The 20,911-nt window shown below is 35.9% G+C and overlaps 1 protein-coding gene across 1 annotated transcript in view; it reads right to left on the bottom strand.

The window, feature by feature from the left end:
• DNER (delta/notch like EGF repeat containing) overlaps positions 1-20,911 on the bottom strand; it is a 111,119-nt gene that overhangs the window by 7,477 nt on the left and 82,731 nt on the right. The window contains exons 7-10 of the mRNA XM_034439339.3: positions 17,433-17,546; positions 12,361-12,585; positions 1,707-1,829; positions 311-424 (exon numbers count right to left, since the gene is read on the bottom strand). Of these exons, the coding sequence (XP_034295230.1) occupies positions 311-424; positions 1,707-1,829; positions 12,361-12,585; positions 17,433-17,546 (576 nt within the window). The remainder of the gene's footprint in view (positions 1-310; positions 425-1,706; positions 1,830-12,360; positions 12,586-17,432; positions 17,547-20,911) is intronic.

Genomic DNA, 20,911 nt, shown 5'->3' with positions numbered 1-20,911 from the left:
TCAGAAAGAGATTAAAGAATCAGTTAGCACAAATAAAAAGAAAGATACAGTTGTAAATGGCAACCTTAATTGAATTCCCTTTATGATCTTCTCACTTTCATACACTTTTTAATCATATGAATCAAAATATCACAAATATTATTATTGCTATGTTTCTTTTAGTTCAGAATAAGGTACTGTTATCTAAACTGTCCACTAATTTCTTGGAATAATAAATAGTGCAGGTGCAAGTTAATACATTTTACATTTACTTTACTTATGCATTTTTATAAATATCTCTGCATATTGTGCAATTTTCAAAAAAAAGTACCTGTAAATCCAGGTGCACAGATACAGGTAGCATTTAGCCCTTCGCTGTCACAAGTCCCACCATTCTGACAGCTGATGTTTACACAAGGATCTTTATATAATTCACAGTGTCTTCCTGAGAATAATACAAGAAATAATTATTTAGTTATAAAATTGGCAAGGCTTTCCAACTCCATGACAACTCTGAGCAGCATATAATATTAAAAGCAAATTCCAACATCCAGTGCAGCTCATGGAGTAGAGATGTTACATGAGTATACTGTGACATGCCTATAATTGTCCATGCTGTCATATTCTGGACCAGTTGCAGTTTTTAAGTGTTCTTCATTGCATAACTTATTCAGAGGATGGCGAAGGAGAAAAGCATCAGAATGTATAAATATGGTGTATCAACATCTGACTGATAGAGAATATACTGTTCATAATGAACTTTACGATCATAACTTTATGATCATAAAGTTTGTCCTAGGTTATGGTTTGGTTTCTTGTTCACTAGGATATTATGTTATAGAATTAAAAAATAAAATAAAAAATAATTAAAAACAATAAATACATAAATACATTTAAAAGGAAACAAAAAAAAAGGGTGGATTTGGTGGACCACTAGGTCTTTTTCTGCCATCAGTTTTCTATCTTTTTGTGATTCTAACATACACTCAATAGTTATTTCTGATCATGCTCCAGTGACATTATATTTAACATTTAGCATACTCTCTTGAAGATGATATTGAAGGGTAAACCTGAAGTGAGTGATTCCTTTGACTTTTAGGTCCAGCTAGTATATACTGAAAGCTTTCAAGGACAAGAGGGGGAATAGTAGTGGTCTACATTTTCAAAAAGAGAGTGCAGGTTTCTGGTTTCAACAGCCCACAAGTGACCAATTTAATTTTCTATCTCTGGAATCACAACCAGCAATTCTACAAAAGGTATTTCCTTGCTCTTTTTGATCGGCATTCAAAATTCTTTGTTTTATCCTTTATTTTTTGTGGCAAACATAACATATGCACACAAACTGCTCAATTAGATGTATACACATTTATCTATTCATTTTTAAAAACCACAATACACCTCTCTGAATGACAAATTGCTTATATTTGCCCATTCAATTGCTACTCTCCATTTCAAATAGTTTTCTTTTTAGGTCAGAGACCAATCTTTGTCTTAATCAGAAAATTTCATTAATTGTGTTCCAGAGTCAAGGCAATTGTCAATTTACCATTGTTAATTTAAGCCACGTAGTATAATAGTCTAAGGGGAAAATGCTGTTACATCCAAATCTGTTTAGCACTAGAGTCTGAAATATACATAAAAAGATTTATCTGGTGAATGGTGAACTTTAAATTATGCATTTACAGCAATCTATAAATTGATTTCTTTTAAAATATAGTATTGCTCACCTTCATACTCAGGAAGACATACACAGTCATAGCTATTGACAAGGTCTCGGCAGGTAGCTCCATTCTGACAAGGAGCTGAAAGACACTCATTATATTCCTCCTCACAGTAAAGACCATGGTAACCTAAGGCACAACAGAAATTTTAAAAAAGAATATATGCTACAAACATCTTTGTCAGAAAATGAGAGTTCCTCTCATAAATGAGATGAAATTGCTATTTATAAAAATGCTTTAAAATACTTCTGAATGGACATTAAAAGATTTGGACCTTAAATAGATCTTCTTGTCTATTTTATATGTTAAATAGCCAAAAATACATTTATCTCTTAAAGAAGAACTTCAGAAGCTTTATTAGAAAATCAGAGACAATTCAGTTTCCAATGCAATAATATTTTTGCAGAAATCATTCTTCCATTGTAGTTGGCATAATGTGAAATATGTAGAAATCATAGTGACATCACTTTATCTTGAAATAAGCTCTCACACCAACATATAATTCAATGGAGAATATTTAAATGTACATGAAGCTTCATAGTCAAGTTTTCTCATCCTTGAGGCAGATAAGGGCAGGGAACCATGAATGTACAGTTATGATTGTACCATTGCACAATAGGTCGATGGTCAACAGAACAAGCAAGAAAGCTATTTCACAGTTCAGAAAGTGTTACTAATGTGTTTGACCAAAATTCAGTTAGCATACAGTGTGCACAGTTGTTCAATAAACTATGCTGATTCCACATTCACAGACTGAATGTGCCACAATGCGGTTTGCCTCGGTTAACATGCTTTCTGAAGGTAGGCACTATAATTAATGATACATGATTTGTGGCAAGCATTGTGTGAACCCAGCCAATTATGATTTATTCAAGAAATCATAGCTAAGGAAGCTTCGCTAGCATGATGTCTGAAGTAGGTCACATTATTTTTTTTAATACTAGAAACTCTTTATTTTCCACCACATATTGGCTATGTTTACATATCACACAAAACATTACTACGTATATGTCATGTAAACTCAGTTATGGTTTGTGAGATAAATATAATTTAGAGTAACACAGTGAAGATAATAATTGCTCAGCCTATTACCCATTCATAGGGTAAGTTTTTATTCCTATCAACACTGACCTAATATTGTCTCCTCATATATGGGAGCAACACTGACTAGCCCTTATAGTAGCACAATTATACCTTTATCAGTTTAGTTCAGGATTTCCTTGCTAGCTCTATTTGAGCAGCTGTCATCCCAGATGAATTGTGCCTGTCATTGCACTTATTGGATATTACATTTCAGCTCCGGGTCACTGTGTATATTTAAGTGAGTAGAACTTTCATTTTCCACACATACCATTCATGCAAGATATTTTGTAACTAAAATGTGAAACCACTACAATACCAATAAATATAGTGGTATGATTTATTTTTCTTCAGTAAACATGGACTGAATTCAAATGACCCCCAGTGCAATTGTACACAGATATACATAGGAATCCCCAATCCATTCCACTCTCCCAATTACACATAAACATAGACGCACAATCCTACAAATGCTACTCCTCAAAGCAGTTTCTTTAGTATTAGGATGCTCCCTAAAGAAGTTGGGGGAAAAATTAGTAGCTCCTACAATGAAAGTAGATTCTCCGGGTACCAATATGGATATCACAAGGATGGAAGAGAAAGAGAAGGAGAATATATTAGATTTCTTTTTATTCTGTATTCTTCTCCTCTTAACACAGAACTGAAATAAAAACTTTTTGTATAATTAATTCAATACTTATTAGACTGTCCTGTTGTTGATATAGGACAACAGATATGTTTTTACTTATCATTCTCTAGCACTAACATTTTATCTGAAAAAAAAATTAAATAGCAGCCCTTTTAACTTTTTAAAAAGCCACCTGAAATCCCAATCTATGAGTGGAATTTGGGACTATGGATATGCATTGCAGAGCGGAATAATGTATACTTTTCATGATCATCATCCTACTGACTTCAGTGAAATTCTGAAGAGCAAGAGAAATCTTGGGAAGAAAAGTAAATGGAATGTTTTGTTTTAAAAAATCAGCAAACATCAAAAAATATATTTTTATAGTACAGATACAGTATAAATCCAGTAATATGATGGTCATTGGAGCAGAATGCACTTCCTACCTTACATAGAATATATATATAGCTACACTTTAGGCCAGGGGTGAAATCTACTTACCTTCCTTACCGGTTCGGAAGTGCACGCGCCCACCGCATGCACAGAAGGTTAAAAAAAACATTACTTCCTGGTTAAAACCAGAAAGTAATGACAGCCGGGTGGTGATTGCTACCAGATCACCGAACCACAGGGAAAAATCGCTACCGGATCAGGCGATCCGGTCCAATCCGGGAGCATTTCACCCCTGCTCTAGGCCCTTTAGTAGAAACTATGTAATTCTAGAAAATAGAAAATAGAAAATAGAAACCAGAGAATAACTCTGTAATTCTATCTTGATTTCCTATTTATAGATTAAACACTACAAAATATTCTTAATGTAGTTCATATTATATATCTGAATTATTTTGATTGGATCAAGATTTTTTTTCTCTTAGAAAACTGTTAACATATTTAACAAATATTAATTTTGAATACAAGCAAGTAAGTTTTATAGGGCAATTGGACACAGATCACATGTTACATTGATACAGAAATGCCTTTTTCTCTCCACTAGAGGGCGTCTTCACCCTAACACATTTTTTTCAAAAAAAGGAGGTCACAAAAGTATATTCCCCTGCTGCAAAGAAACTGAATCTGATCTTTTGAACTCAATTGCAAAACCAATATGAAATGCCACCACAGATGAAATGCAAGGGACATTTTTCCTCCATAAAACTTTAAATTACTGGTGTGTGTGTGTGTGTGTGTGTGTTTTAAAAAAAACCTTTCCAACTGGGTTACAAAGAGTTTTAACAGGGATGTTTGTAAGAGATTTTTAAAAATTCAGAGCTGCCCTAACCCTTTCCTTTGTACAGTAATGTTCGCATAGACCTCTGCTCTCAATTACAACAGTACAATTTTGCCTTTGGGAGGAAAAACAGAAGATAAGAAGTACTTGCACACATGACAGAAAGGACCCAAATTCCTCCCAACCCCCAAGCACAGATTTATAGAAAAGAGGTTAGAGACCCTGAAGAAATGAAAGTACAGGCTGTTCACAGAATATGCCTGTCCCTAACCACATACAGCATGCCTTTTACTGATTGCATGGATAGAACTATAAGCTCATTCACATTTTGCTGTTCTTTTGTTTACTGGATAGTGAATACACAATAAACATTGTTGGCATCTTGTTACCAACTTTGTTGAGAAAGGGCTTGAATTAGAAGATGTCCAAGATCCCATCCAGCCCTATTATTCTACATTCTATGTTCTATTCTAGAAGTGTAGCAAGTAGGTAATATTATTTTCCTAAGTGGAGCTACATTTATTGGCGTGTCTAGTAAAGTGAACCATTGTAATGTCGAAAGAACTAAAAAGACAATTGGTGAAGAAAGCTGAGCTCGGGGTAGAGAGTTGGCAGAACAAAGACCTGTAGCTGAGAAGGCAGGCAAGATCTAAAGAGGCCATAGCTTGTTGGGAGAACATAGAATGACATTGTTCCAGACAGAAATAAGAAACAAAGATGTTTGGGGCTGATGTTTCTTGCAGGTCCTATGCATGGAAACAGGAATCTGAACAAACTATTGAGGAAGTTATACAGAAATGGATTGGAGGTTTGCAATTAAGAATAGCTGGCCTGTGGAAGTATGAAGTGGAATTTGCTTTGCATAATTGGTGTTTCATTTCCTAGGAAAGGGGAGATTATTTGCAATTTGTTAAGGGGACAAAGATAGAGGGTAAGATAATATTAGTGATGGACAGAAAGCGATAGCCATTCCAAGGATAGAGAATTTGAAAACATAAACTCTTAAGTCCAGCATCCAAATACATTTTCAATAAATCTAGCCCCATCCACCACAAAACTGTGGACAAGAAGCTGAACTGGTGTGCAATATGGAAACCTAATTAGGTGAGGAAGGAGTACTAATCCTCACTAAGATCCATGTAGTTGGTTTACAAATCTTGAACCTTAAATTAGAGAAAGTGAATTAGAAAACATGTTGCAATTTGGCAGCCCCTGGTGGGCTCTGGGCAGAAGGGCATTGCCCAGCCTGATTGGAGCATGTTATGATTTTACCTAAAAGAGGTGCTAAAGATGATAACTCATCTCTCACCTGATCAATTTACAAGGACTGCCCTGCAGTCCACCCAGAAACTTCTACTGGTACGAAGTCCAACAGTTTTGTGTTTACTGTACAGGATACTTTCATTGTTGCCATTATTGCTATATAATATTATGGCAATAATATGGCTCAGGGCCTGGGTATCTACCAGAACACCGTTCCCAATTAAATTCTGCCCATTCAGTCAAAGTGAATAGAGAATGTCTAATGAGAATTCTCAAAGCCCACAAAGTACAATAGAAAATATATGAAATAGGATGTTCTACTCACCTCCTTTGGAACAGCTTTCTCGGTGAGGCAAATATATTTTCCAATGTTAATTTCTATCTGAAAATTAGTTAAAACTGTTGTGGAAGGCATTTAGAGACTAATTAATTATGATTTTTCAACACAGTTCAATACTTTAATGTTTTAATGATTGTGATAATTAGAGATAATTGGTTTTATCCTGTTATGATTTTGCTTTGGTGATATTATTGTGGTTCTTATGTACACAACTTAAGAGGTTTTTTAGATTGAAGAAATATGTAAAATGTATAAACAAAATAAAAATAAAAATATTTTAACATTCCTTTCTGCCCCTTTTAAGGAAACCATTGAATTGTAACTGTAAGAAAGTATATGTCACAGTTTATTGGTGTGATCTCACCATGCTGTCTCTATTCAAAAATAACTCTCATTGAATCCAATGGGATCTACTCCATGTATAACACTACAATCAATATAAGTGCAATTATTTCATTTCTTTCTAGTGTTACTGAAATTCTGCTATGCTTCTTCACCAGAATCATTGAAAAGCAAATCTTATTCCAGCTGTTGTGCTTATTCAGCAATAAATATGTTGTGGAAGGAAAGACCAGAAAAAGCATCCAGTCACAATATTTAATTATATACAATGCATCACTAATCATTCAGTGTATCATCTGAGTACATGTTTTGTGTCCTCTACTTCTTACATGTATGTTAATTCATTTTATGCCTCCTTTCTCCCCATTTTTCTTACATTTTCCCCAAAGTTTTAATTATATTAATTTTATATATATCTTCTCTAACAATTGATAAAATTGCCCCTATACCTTAAAATATCAATATTTAATTTCTAAACTGCTGGTTCATCACTGAATATTCATCAGTATGGTTATTTATGGTTTTCTCAGCAGCTTCATTAAACTTGTCATTGTATGTCTGAATATACAGTATATATATGAAAATCCTTCAGCAAAATCATGGTGAATAACATGCAAGTAGGTACATCATAACCAGACAATTCTATATCTTCTGTTGTCCTTCTCTTCCTATCAAGGCTTTCTTCTTTTATATGACATGCAGTAAATCTTTTGCCTGCTATACCCATTACAGATTTGTCAATATGTCTCACATCTTCAAAAAGCTTCTGAATCATTTTTCATAACTTCCCTTTAGCAAGTATTTCATAATCTAAAATTTTCAGGCAATCTATCTGTCAAGCAACATTAGTGACCAAATTGGTCCTGAAACCTAGTTAACATCCTGTTTTCCATGCAGCAGGTAACAAATCTGTTTCAATTCACATACCAGCTTTTTCATACCAACCACTTTGCAATCTGGGATTTAAACAACCCTCAAAAGACATACCCATTTTAGTAACTTTTCTGCAGGACCTTCTATTTGTAGAAGTGTGACATAGACATGGATATTACAAATTACATAAATGTATAATAATGAAATTATCTAACCCCAATCCTTTCATTTCTGTTAACAACCAAAGATATCGTAAATTTGATATTCCACCAATATGATGACACAAAAACAGGGCTTTTTTCATTCTTATATTGTGAATATAACTAACATGCCACTTTAGTAGAAAGGCAAAGTAATCTTAATTCAAAGCTAGTAGAATCATGGAAGATGCTACACAGCCATATATTCAGAGGAGAACTATAAAAAAATCTAATCACTTTTTATGATTATTTTAATTCGTGACATATCAAGTACGTCTTAATGACAAGGCTTAGCTGCTGTGATAGATGGACAAACTGTGGAGAGAAATAGAATAGAATAGAATAGAATAGAATAGAATAGAATAGAATAGAATAGAATAGAATAGAATAGAATAGAATAGAATAGAATAGAATAGAATAGAATAGAATAGAATAGATCCAACCACCTGCTTAGGCAGGAAACCCTACATCACTTCAGACAAATGGTTATCCAATCTGTTCTTAAAAACTTCCAATGTTGGAGCATTTACAACTGGAGGCAAGTTGTTCCACTGATTAATTGTTCTAATTACAAGAAATTTCTCCTTAGTTCTAAGTTGCTTCTCTCCTTGATTAGTTTCCATCCATTGCTTCTTGTCCTGTCCTCAGGTGCTTTGGAGAATAGCTTCACTCCCTCTTCTTTGTGGCAGCCCCTGAAATATTGGAACACTGCTATCATGTCACCCCTAGTCCTGCTTTTCATCAGATTACTGTAGTCATACCCAGTTCTAGCAACCGTTCTTCATATGTTTTAGCCTCCAGTCCTCTAATCATCTTTGTTGCTCTTCTCTGCACTCTTTCTAGAGTCTCAACATATTTTTTACATTATGGCGACCAAAACTGGATGCAGTATTTCAAGTGTGGCCTTACCAAGGCATTATAAAGTATTATAAGTATTATTATTCCCTTCTTTCCTGGATCTTTTCAGCATTGGAAGATATTTTCCTCTGCTGTGCGATTCATGAAAGAGGGCTAAGCTCTTTGATGTAGGTTGCTTATGTCTTTAGAACTGCTTATAATGCTCGTATAATTTCTTTAAATTTAAGATCAATGGTACCTAGTCACCTACAATTATAAATCAAAATACGGAATCTAGCTGGATCTTACCTAGTGCTTATGACCAAGGTATGAAGACCTTCTGTCCTTCCAGATATTGCTGAACAATAACTCTCAATATCCATAATTATTACTCGTACAACCTGGGGAGTTTGCAAATTCATTACTAATCAAAGGACCACACTGATCAACCTATATTTTTTGCCTTGAAACCTCATATACATTCCTGTGCATAAATTACTGTCTCAAAGAGGCACTTTAAAAGATAGATAATGAGCATGGATGCTTTATTTTTACAGGATAAGGGACAGTAATTCAATAGTCTGGAAGAAAAATAATTCAATTTGGAGTAGTCTAGAAAGTAATTTATAGGGGGGTTACAGAATTACCCAACTAGTTTAGACCTTGCTCTAGTCATTCTTCTTCAATGTGGCAACCTTCATGTGTCAATTAATGTTGGCTAAAGGATTATAACCATTTATATTCAACACATCTGGAAGATACCAAAATATTGTCTCATTATATTAGTTAATTTCAATCTGGCACTCCAATCTCACTTAACCCGCTTTATAAAGCCAATTCAAAATATTCAAAATATTCCCAATCTATAAATATAAAATTGGAAACTGTTCATGAGTTTACATTGACATACAAGGTAATATATGTTATTCACTTGACACATATCCTTAGAAAAATAATCTACTGGTATTTTTAAATTATTTTTATCCAAGAAGCTATAAGAATGGGCTCACACATCATGCTATGGTAAAAACAAACAAATCAAATTTATTTATTTATTGGTTCGATTTATATGCCGCCCTTCTCTGGACACTCAGGGCGTCTTACAATGCGTTAAGCAAGAGCCTTCATACTTTTGTATATACCTGCTTAGTAGGGCTTTTGGTCCACCCTAAGCGGTGTTCTTTTTTATACAAAGTCAGCTTATTGCCCCCACAATCTGGGTCCTCATTTTACCTATCTCGAGAGGATGAAAGGCTGAGTCAACTTTGAGCCTGGTGAAATTTGAACTTGCAGTAATTGCAGGCAGCTGGTGCTATTTAATAGCACTTTAGTCTGCTGCGCCACCAAGGCTTAGCATTAATATCACAAACATTACAATTCTCTGATGTTTTGAGTTATGCTATATTGATAAGAGATAATTGAGAGCTACAGCAGAACATCTAAATTTAACCTTATTTCGTCAGAAGCATACACTGCAGTACTTTCTCCCATAGGCCCCTTATTCAAAGTTCAAAATGTATGGGATGTGTGAGAGTGTGTGTGTGTTTCCAGTTTATGGAGGGGATAAAAAGGAAGATGTAAAAATAAAATGTAATCTCTCCCCTCCTTCTCTGTTATGCCTATGTAGAATTTATGCACTTAGTCTATCAAAAACTCTGTTGGGATGTTCAGCAATCAACCGGTCCCAGCACCAGCTTTATATATCATATTTCTGAATAGTAGCTATTCACTGGTTTGTTGACATTCCTATGCCTGTCAGCATAACTCTTAGAGGCTAGATAAGGAAGTACGCTGTCTTCCTCTCATTGGGGGGTGGGGTGGGGGGGAGGGGTTTAACTCCTGAAAACACTGAATATATTTTTCACATTAAGAACCTTGAAAAATATTAATGAAGTATCACAGTTCTTCAAGGTCTGAAAGGCCTGTAAGAATGTATGTTAAGTACTTTTCCTTACAGATGAACAAAACAGGACGAATTGGCTTCATATAATTCATTTTTACATTCTGAAGTGAGGACATCTCTGAAATTTCAGTGTCAGTCTTTCATTGAAGACTTTTTACCATGTGGACAAATTTAAAAATGAATTTTAAAAAAAGGAAACAAAACATGCAAAATTTTGAAAATTCTTGCACTAAGAAGCAAAGGTAAGATAAATATTCTAAATTGAACCTGAAACATAATTAGGGATATTTTAATACTAAGTGAGAAATGGTCCCAGTTCATGGTCCCTTATAACAGCCTATTTTGAAATAACTGAAATGTCCAGATTATTTCCAAAGACAACCCTACATTACAGCTCATTACAATGCTTAACAATTAGATGTCGCATAATGGACAGGATCAATACAAAGCCCTTCCAGATGGGCCCATTGATGATTATTATGAACATTTCATCATTATAATTAGCCTATTTTAAATTTCTCTTTTGTTTGGTATTTCTGAGTGACATAATGGGGGGGAGAAGGTCAGTAATTCAGCAAAAATGTAGATAACATACAATGATGCAAACACATTATTGGAAAGTATCCAATAATATTCTACACTTAAACATTGTTTAAAATGCTTTCCTCTACTTATCTGCTCATTTTTCCCATCTGGATTAGAAGGATTTTCCTTAGTATGTAACATTCTGCAAACACAAAGCTTACCCTAAGCTATTCCTCTAGTTCAGGTCACTATTGTGAGAAAGAAAAAGAGCACCATGAAACAATTGGCAGCTTGCTTGCAGATAATGTCCAAACAATTACAATTGTAGGAGTAATAATTCCTTTACACATTAATCTGCTTTAACTGTCCTTTTGAATCAAGTTCTTATTGTAAATTACAGTGTCAAATCCCTTACAAGGAAGCAGAACTCACACAGGCTTTCTTTAATGAGTTGAGTGGCAACAACTAGGGGTGGAAGTGCAGAATCTTGAGAGTCAAATTAGGAACCCTCCAGTCGTGTTTTATTAGTGAGCTCATTAAAGCAGGGCCTCTTGGAAGCTTCTGAATTTCTTTCTCCCAGTCTGCTGGCACAATGGATTATGAATCTATTTCTTTTATAAACCAGCAGTGACTTCTATTAATTGTTTGAGTCCAGATATACTCCTCCTCCTCTCAATTTCAGCACATTTTGAATAGAATTTCTGAATGTAGTTCTGAGCAAAGCCAATGAATAAGGAGCATTTTGATGTTCCTGAATTTCAGATTCAATCCTGTTTTTAAAGGGACGTGTCTAAGTGTATGAAATGCTCATGGGCATGCTTACAATAATCTGTTTAGAAAACTGAATGCAGAGGCTGGCAATGGAAGAGAAATTAAAAAAGATTAAACTAATTAAGTGGGATTCTGAATATATGCTAGATGAGAGGAACTTCATGTTTGAATGCAGCCTAAGTTATCAGAAATTAGATAAAAAACTAAATAAAGTTAGCTCGCACTAAAATTCAATGAGGTTCAATTAGCTGTATCATGATCCAACTCAGTCTATCATGCTATATTACTTGTTCATAAAACATACAAGTCCATGGATTTTATATAAGGCAGTCACAATTTAAAATGTGATTTAATTTTCTGGTAACATAATTTAATGTACAGCCATGATCACTTGATTCAGGTGTTTTTAACTCCTTTGACAAAAAAAAGCCTGCCTACAATTATGAATAAATCTTTCAGACAAATGATATACCTTACTGAGAATAATTTGCATGTCCAAGTGCTCAATCTATTTCTTTCATTAAACATAGACTGCATAAATGTTATTAAAGTTAATAGAAAAAAACAGCTTGTCAGCACACATATGTTAAACAGGAAAATAAAAATACTTTTGATTAGATATTGCTAACAGCAAAGAAGATATGAAAGAATATGACAAGAACTTACATACCTGGAATACAGAGACATTTATAACTTGTTCCAACACTGCGACAAATGCCATGAGCACAAGGATTCAGAGCACAGAAGTCAATCAGGTGGGCACAGGTAGGTCCCGTAAAACCTGAACTGCAGCTGCAAGAATAGGAGAGTCGATCTGTATAACAGGTCCCATTGTTCTGACAAGGAAATGAAGCACAATAATCGACTTTATCTGCACAAGTTGGTCCCAGGAATCCTAAAAAGACACAAATGGACCTGATTTGTAGGCTCTCTCCAAATTCCAAGCAAGTATTTGTCAGGAGCAAATAACCAGGAATAGCAGTTTGGTTCAAAACACTAACAGTTTATTCCTGCCAACTATACACAAGAACCTGAGCAACTAACAGCTCAAGCTAAATTAGTGTTAGATAAGAGTCAATAGAATTCATAGTATAGGTGTGTGTGTGGATTTGGATCTCTTGTTTGGTGCAATGACACCAAACTAATTACATATTTAACCCCACCCTTCAGCTCAGGCTGCTCATCTCCTACTTTATTTGTCTTACAGTTATTTAAGCAGAATATTATAAATAACTTAAAATGCAAACTGATACACAATGAGATACTAATATTTGGCAGTATCAACTGATATTATGTTGCTGAAAACCCAAGACATTTTGTACCTCTGGTAAGGAAAGAGTTTTTAGAAATGTGTCATACTATATTGTTTGTTGTCATGAGAAATATATACATGAAAGCAACAATCAGTTAAGTTTTTTTTTTTAATTTGATTTATATGCCGCCCTTCTCCGAAGGCTGAGTCAACCTTGAGCCTGGTGAGATTTGAACTTGCAGTAATTGCAGGCAGCTGATGTTAATAACAGTGCTTTAGTCTGCTGCACTACCAGGGCTCTGTTCATACCATTCCGCTGTTTCTTAATATTCTAAAACACAGGTGTCAAACTTGATCACATCATGTGACCTATCATGACGTACCATGACTTTTTTTGCCTTTGCGGAGCTGGGGTGGGCGTGGCCTGTGCGTTATGGATCTGGCCCGCAGGCCACCAGTTTGACAGGCCTGTTCTAAAATAACCTTACCATTTCATATCAAGGACGAGCTAAGAATAGTTGAAACAATATAGTAGAAATGGAAATGAAGAAATTTTTGTTTTGTTTAAAACAAATGCTAGTTGTTTGAAATGATGAGATGGTCAAAGAGTAATAAAGGATGGCAAAGTAAAAAGAGTTGTAATTTTCAGTTGCTCTAACAGATTGTAAATTCGTAGTTACTACATCATCTAAATGGAATATCCTTTACATATATAATTTCTGCGGGGAATTCTGGGAAATCTTTCAACCAGGTTTGGTTAAACACCAGAGGATTTTAGAAGTTACGGGAATGTGAAGTGGATGATTAAACATCAACCATTAATTGGCATTAACAGAACATAAGTCTGAGAGACATGGAAGAACAGATTAAAAGGACTGGAGTGATATGAAGTGATATAAAGAATTACACACACATAGGTATAATACATCCCCACCACCTCTATATAAAATTATATAGGAGTATAGGAGTATAGAAATTCTAGAAAAATCCTCAAGTTATCCTTTATAGCAGCATATGTCTGCTACCACAAACAACGTTGTGCAAAGAATCAAACCCAGTGACAACCCCAAATAGATTTCTTCCTTCTCGCTCCCTTTTAATCCTATTAATTGTCATACAGTGTCTCAACCATATTTATTATGGTTTGTGCCATCAGTTGTATGATAGATGGAAAATAATTTTAAAATGTAAGTTAGTTTCAAAGCCTCAGTCTCAGTCAGCTGGAAAATGACACAGAATTATAGAAATCAAAAAGGAAAGCTGAATGAAATGCAGCTATTCTCATCAATATATTATGCAGTTGAAAAAAGTACTCAACACGAATAACAGAAATCTGTAAGCAGGAGTATGGAATATGAAACATATTTTTATGGATTATTTATCACACTATTTGTAGCATCCTTCTGTATCTTCTGTAATTTAATTGCTTCAAAAAAACACTACTTTTCACTTCTTTGCTCAAAATAGTGGCTTGTAACAATTTGATCTTAGGTTTATGATATACATTTTTCATGCTCTAAGAATCATTTATTAGCTCGTTTATATTACATTATTATTAATATTATTATTATTGTTTCTGGTCATGAATTTTATGTTCCAATTAAGCAACTGGACAAAACTTGAAAAGCTCAATAAAACTTTTTTTTTCCTGAATAACACAATAAAAACTTCCTTTTTATGACCCTATAATCCCTTAATTCAGGATAGTCGAGATGACTGGATGGAGCTGAGCACTTACTGACAAGACGCAGAGTTCACAGCAGATATTCTTTCTTAGGAAAGAAACATCTGCTGCTACCTAAGATTGAACTCCTAACCTTCTAAGTGTGAAATAAGCATCTTCACCACTAGGTCACCATGCTGCTTTCTCTGGATAACACAATACTAGGAACTAATCCTTAAATTAAAGGGAATAGCTTGCATTTCTTAAGAGACTAATAACTCTTATTATCAAGGCTATCATGAAGAAAGCAGGATGATATAGAGATAGAGATAGAACGAACGATAGATAGATAGATAGATAGATAGATAGATAGATAGATAGATAGATAGATAGATAGATACGTACATACCCCAAATAACAAGCTAACTTTTTCAAGGTGGTTCAAATTTGTATTACAGAATGCCCAGCTTCTTCACAGTTTGCTGTTACAACAAATCTCAACGAGGGAACAGTATCATAGCAAAAACATCCACAGAGGAAAATTTCATGGCACTTTAAAAATAATAGTATGTGCAACTTAACACCCTAGGCTTTCTAAATTCCCAGCCATACTGTCTGTGTCTGTATTTTTAATCTCACTCTGCCCACACACAACAAGTTTAGATCTGAAAGTAAAAGTAAAAGATAGAGTGGATGAAAGAGTCAAAACATCTAAAATTCATGCTAGTGGAGAAGGAAAGTACTATGTTTGACCCATATATCTTGATTAAAAGAAGAAAAGAGGAGCCTCATTAGTCTGATCAGCGAATATGTTACTTTCATGTTTTCTAGAAAACATTTACTTTGTAATGACTGTGGAAATGACTACTACACATTTTGACTGTATATTTTGGTACAGCAAATAACTGACAACAAATGCAATTCTCTAATATTTTAACTGACATTTACATGAAGATCTTCACATCCAAATACATGCAAGAAAGTTTTGTTTTAGGGAGATTGTCTTCCTTTCTTGTTTGTTGTATCAATGGTATTTCTAACCCCCTCAAAGTTTCTGTTGATGGATATTTACTCTTTCTATATATGATTATATTGCAGGTATTGGGGTCCCCTGAAATATGTTTACACTGTAAGCTGCTTAGAATCCATGGAAATGGGCAAGATACAAGCAATGTAAATAAATAAATGAATAAAATGCACAAATTCATACATATATTTTGCATATCAGTCATCTACCTCTATTTTGGCTAAGTACAAAGATATTTAATGTGTAAATATTGTGGTCCATTATGAGGCAGCAAACAACAACAAAGGTGCCCTATCAAATCTAGGATAAAAACCCAAACTCACTATGAGAACTCATCCATCCATCCTTCTTTTCATATAATTTAGACACAGACTTTGATAAGATACTTTAAGAAAGCCATTTAGTTTAAGTTCAGTTTTAGTGTCTGTCTCACTATTCATTTTTACTGTTTATATATCTGTTGGGAAGAGCCAAAAAAAATCTAAAATTCTCTATTTAAATTACTGGAGTTGTTCTGTTCATAAGCTGTAGCATAGTTGGTAAACAATTTACTGATTATAGTATAGAGCAGTGATGGCTAATCTTTTTGCCGTTGTCTGCCAAAAGTGGGGGGAGCGTGGGGGGGTCGCATGTGTGTGTGCCCACACCCATAATTCAATGCGTCCCGCCCCAGGCCCATTTTTCGCCCTCCCCAGGCTCCAGAGGCTTTCTTGGGGCCTGCAGAGGACAAAAACGGTGTCCCCCCCCCAGAGGCCCTCTGGAGGCCGGAAATGGCCCATTTTCCGACATCCAGTAAGACCGGAAAGCCCAAAAATCAGCTGGCTGGCGCACGCATGTGCACTGGAGCTGAGCTAGGGCAACGCTCATGTGCCCACAGATATGGCTCCGCGTATCACCTGTGGCACGCATGCCATAAGTTCACCATCACGGGTATAGAGGTTCAGTCTAAAGACAGGTAGAAAACTAGCATTACAGTATGCTACTGCAAATACTCTTTAATTGTCAGCATTCAGCAGCTTTCCCCAACTACCGTAGACCTTATTAGATATGCTGGGCCTCAACTTACAGAATTCTCAGGCTACAGAATCCTAATACAAGATTGTTATTTAGTAGATATATCTATATTTGAGAGTAAATCAATTTATATAAAAAGCATTTCAAACCACATGAAAGCTACAACAAAAATCAATACACAAAGTTATTATCTGAAACATTGATAACTCTATAAACAAAAGTCAACAGAAAAATTTTAATAGATATGCTTACACACTCCCTTTCGGCCATGAGAACACTCAGGCATTATTCATTGTAGCACACTACCTAAATAACTGCTTACACAGCAACACATAAAAGACATGCATGTATGTCCACGTATACTTTAGGGTCGGATACTTTTATTCATCAGAGGCCAAATTAGCTCCCAAGATTTTCCCATAGCTACATGATAACAATGAGCTGTGTTGTGTTTGCCTCCGCCTAACCATTTTTTCTCTGCAGATGAAACTATGAAGTGATAATTCTCACAATACTCCCACTTGGTAATAGAGAGTACCCTTTTTTGTGCGGGGAGAAGGAATGCCCACATAAAAGGTGACATAAATATTTTTGCCAAATGATCCAAGAGCTGGGACATCTGCAAAATGGCAAGAATTCCTTATGATTCGATAGGAAGATTCTGGTTGTATTCACACATATGTACATACAGTGTGTCTACTTATCTTGGCAAGAGAGAAACAGCACCTTTAAATGTTCTATAAAAAATATGTACCTTCTTAAGTATTACTGAATCTTACTGCTTACCTTCTGGACATTGGCAATTGAATTTACTGCTACTGGAATAGCAGGTCCCTCCATTCTTGCAAGGCTGTTGAATGCAATAGTCAATCTCTGACTGACACATTCCCCCAGTATATCCTTCAGCATAATAAAATCATTTTAAAAATATGAGAAAGAAAATACATTGTATTAATAGATGCATTATTGGCATATTATAACAGCATCCAAAACATTGTTCCTATATTAAAAAGTTTGTTGTAATCACAAAGAATTGACCACACTCCCAGTCAAATTAAAACTAAGTTAACAGGTAACTATGATATATAGCGCGTATCTGAAGTATGCATTACTCAGAAATGCATTTTTTCTCTCGCATATGACAATGACAACTCAAAACAGTGAGTAAAAACTCAATGTTAGTAGATTATCTAATCTTAAACTGAAGCACTTACCTTGATACTAAAGTCTGTGCAAATTCTATTCCTAATCAATGAAAATGTAAATACACAGTGAATAATAATGGCAATGGTATAGAAAATGCCAACTAATTAAATTTCCTAAACATATATGTTGCCACTTTATTTTCATAATTCTTTCCAGGCTTGGAAACCTTGTTTAGAATAGTAATTGTTTTTGTTTTCTTTTAAACTCAGATTTCTAATCCCAGCCTGGCTCATAGCAATCCCAGTACCATCAGCATTCCAATTAAAGATGTAATTTCTTTATAACAATGTTTGCAGTACAGCTAACAGTTCTTTTCCAGTGACTGAGCAGTTTTCCATTTTTAAGACTACAATGTGTTGGCCAAACTGTTACTTCTTTTTGCTAAGTGAATATGTTTTTTCACTTGCTTTGACCTTGACAGTACATGCTAGTCAAGTAATTCTACTTTACAATTAATTGCAGGATATTTTTTTTATCAAACAGGCTTTCTTAAAAGGTCTTTTTTGCAGTACTTAAAGTTAATATGTTATATAAACAAATGAGAGGGTACTGTACTATATAATTTTCAACTTAGGTAGACCATTCTATTCCAATTTATCCATCAAATATATAAAAAAGCAATTCAGTACTTCTAACAGAACAGAAGAATTGGGGTATTATAGGGAAAAGACATGGGAGTATCTTCAATTATTTTCATATAGGGATATAAAATTGAGAACCTCGGTATATAGATGAACTTCAAAATTCATCATTCCTGCCAACTAATTGTACTGGCCAGAGCTATCAGAAATCCAATACCACTGAAAGTCACAGTTTGCTATATAACTCAATTTTGCTATGTGTGTGCAAATCTGAAGTCCCCTTCTCTTTCTTTAAAAAGAATAGAGGAGAGACTGACACAGACATGAACTGAATAGATCATCTGTTTTACAGTATCTATGCAGTACCACCTGACCCCATTTTATTGCCTGCTGATCTCATTCTGTTATGTAGGCTAATGCAGATGTAACACACTTCCAAACCTTTGTAAGGAAACTGTGCTTCTGGAACTAAGCAAGTCACATTAGCTGCAACTCCTAAATAAAATGTGCATCAGTGATATATACTGTATCTGTTACTTCCTGTTTCCAGTAATTCCAAAGTTGTACGTAACTTAACTATAACCCCCCAATAGCAGTAAACAATGTACAATTGTCATTAAACACTTAATAATATGTGGGGTGCCGCAAGGGTCGATCCTCTCGCCCCTCCTGTTCAACATTTATGTGAAGCCGCTGGGCGAGATCATCCGTGGTTTTGGGGTGAAGTACCACCAGTATGCTGACGACACCAGTACGCTGACGACACCCAGCTGTACATCTCCACTCCAGACCACCCCAACGATGCCCTTGAAGTGATGTCCCGGTGCCTGGAGGCCGTGCGGATCTGGATGGGGAGGAATAGGCTCAGGCTCAACCCATCCAAGACCGAGTGGCTGTGGTTTCCGACGTCCCGATATAGTCAGTTGGTGCCATCACTGACTATTGGGGGCGAATCATTGGCCCCCACGGAGAGGGCACGTAACTTGGGCGTCCTCCTGGATTCACGGCTGTCTTTAGAAGAGCACTTGACGGCCATGACTGGGAGGATTTTTCATCAGGTTCGCCTGATTCGCCAGTTGCATCCCTTTCTGGATCGGGACTCATTACACACGGTCACTCATGCCCTTGTCACCTCCCGCCTGGACTATTGCAACGCTCTCTACATGGGGCTCCCCTTGAGGAGCACCCGGAGGCTCCAACTGGCGCAGAGTGCGGCCGCGCGGGTGGTAATGGGAGCGACATGTAACACCTCTCCTGCGCGAGCTGCACTGGCTCCCAGTGGTCTTCCGGGTGTGCTTCAAGGTTTTGGTTACCACCTTTAAAGCACTCCATGGCTTAGGACCTGGGTACTTGCGGGACCGCCTACTACCACCAATAGCCTCCCACAGGCCGGTACACTCCCATAGAGAGGGGCTCCTCCGGGTGCCGTCGGCCAAACAATGTCGACTGGCGGCCCCCAGGGGGACAGCCTTCTCTGTGGGAGCACCTATCTGGAACTATCTGGAACGAGCTTCCCCCAGAGATACGGAGGATCCCGGATCTGCGCACCTTCCGCCGCGCTTTAAAGACCTTATTATTTCACCAGGCGGGCCTGGCCTAATTTTCTCCCTCTTTCATAAAAGATTTTTAATTTTTAAATATCTTTTAGTATTTTATACATTCAATTTTAAAATTGGTTTTAAATAGTTCAGGGTTTTAAATCTGTCGGAGCCAAAATTATTTAATTTGATTTTATTCTACTTTTAAATTTTGTATGGATGTGTTTTATTGTTTGGCTGTGCACCGCCCTGAGTCCTTCGGGAGTAGGGCGGTATAGAAATCGAATAAAATAAATAAATAAATAAACATAATCATAATCAACATAAAATATAGAATAATACACCCAAAGATGTTTTGTGTAATGTCTCATTCATCACATCAATGACAGCTTACACAACTGTACTATTGGCACTGCAGGCCAGCTTTTGTGCAGCTCCATCAAACACTCTTGCAGTTTTTCTACCGAAACATGTTAAAACACTCTGGAGAGGCTGGAATCTATTGCCTGATATCAGCCTTCCAGCTATTCAAACCATCTGCTTGTCCCATCCTGCACCGAGGACCCATCCAAGAGAACCATCACATGCACTCTTCAGTGGAAGTGCCTCCCTTGTGCCAGGGAGCCTCTGCATAAACAGTAACACTTGAAAAGGCACCTTTGAGACTGACTTGCTAGGATTCAGTGTTTGCTCCATTCCATCCGGTTCCTCACATATTTAACCTATATTCAAATATGTCGCATGCACATGTACAAGTTAAATCAGTTTCCGAGATTACTTTTAGCTAGAGTTGGCCCCTAGATTAAAAATGTGAGAAAGCTAGGCTTTGACAGGATTTTATGCATTTGTATGTATGTATATGTATACATGGAGACACACACAAACACACACGTGCGCACACACATTTGTCTTTTTTTTTTGTATCAGCGATCCTCATATA

The sequence above is a fragment of the Pantherophis guttatus genome, chromosome 6 (genome assembly GCF_059756535.1).
Source record: "Pantherophis guttatus breed Tessera chromosome 6, ASM5975653v1, whole genome shotgun sequence".
NCBI classification, from domain to species: domain Eukaryota; kingdom Metazoa; phylum Chordata; class Lepidosauria; order Squamata; family Colubridae; genus Pantherophis; species Pantherophis guttatus.
The sequence above is the reverse complement of the archived record's forward strand: the minus strand, read 5'-3'. Positions and strand labels throughout refer to the sequence as shown.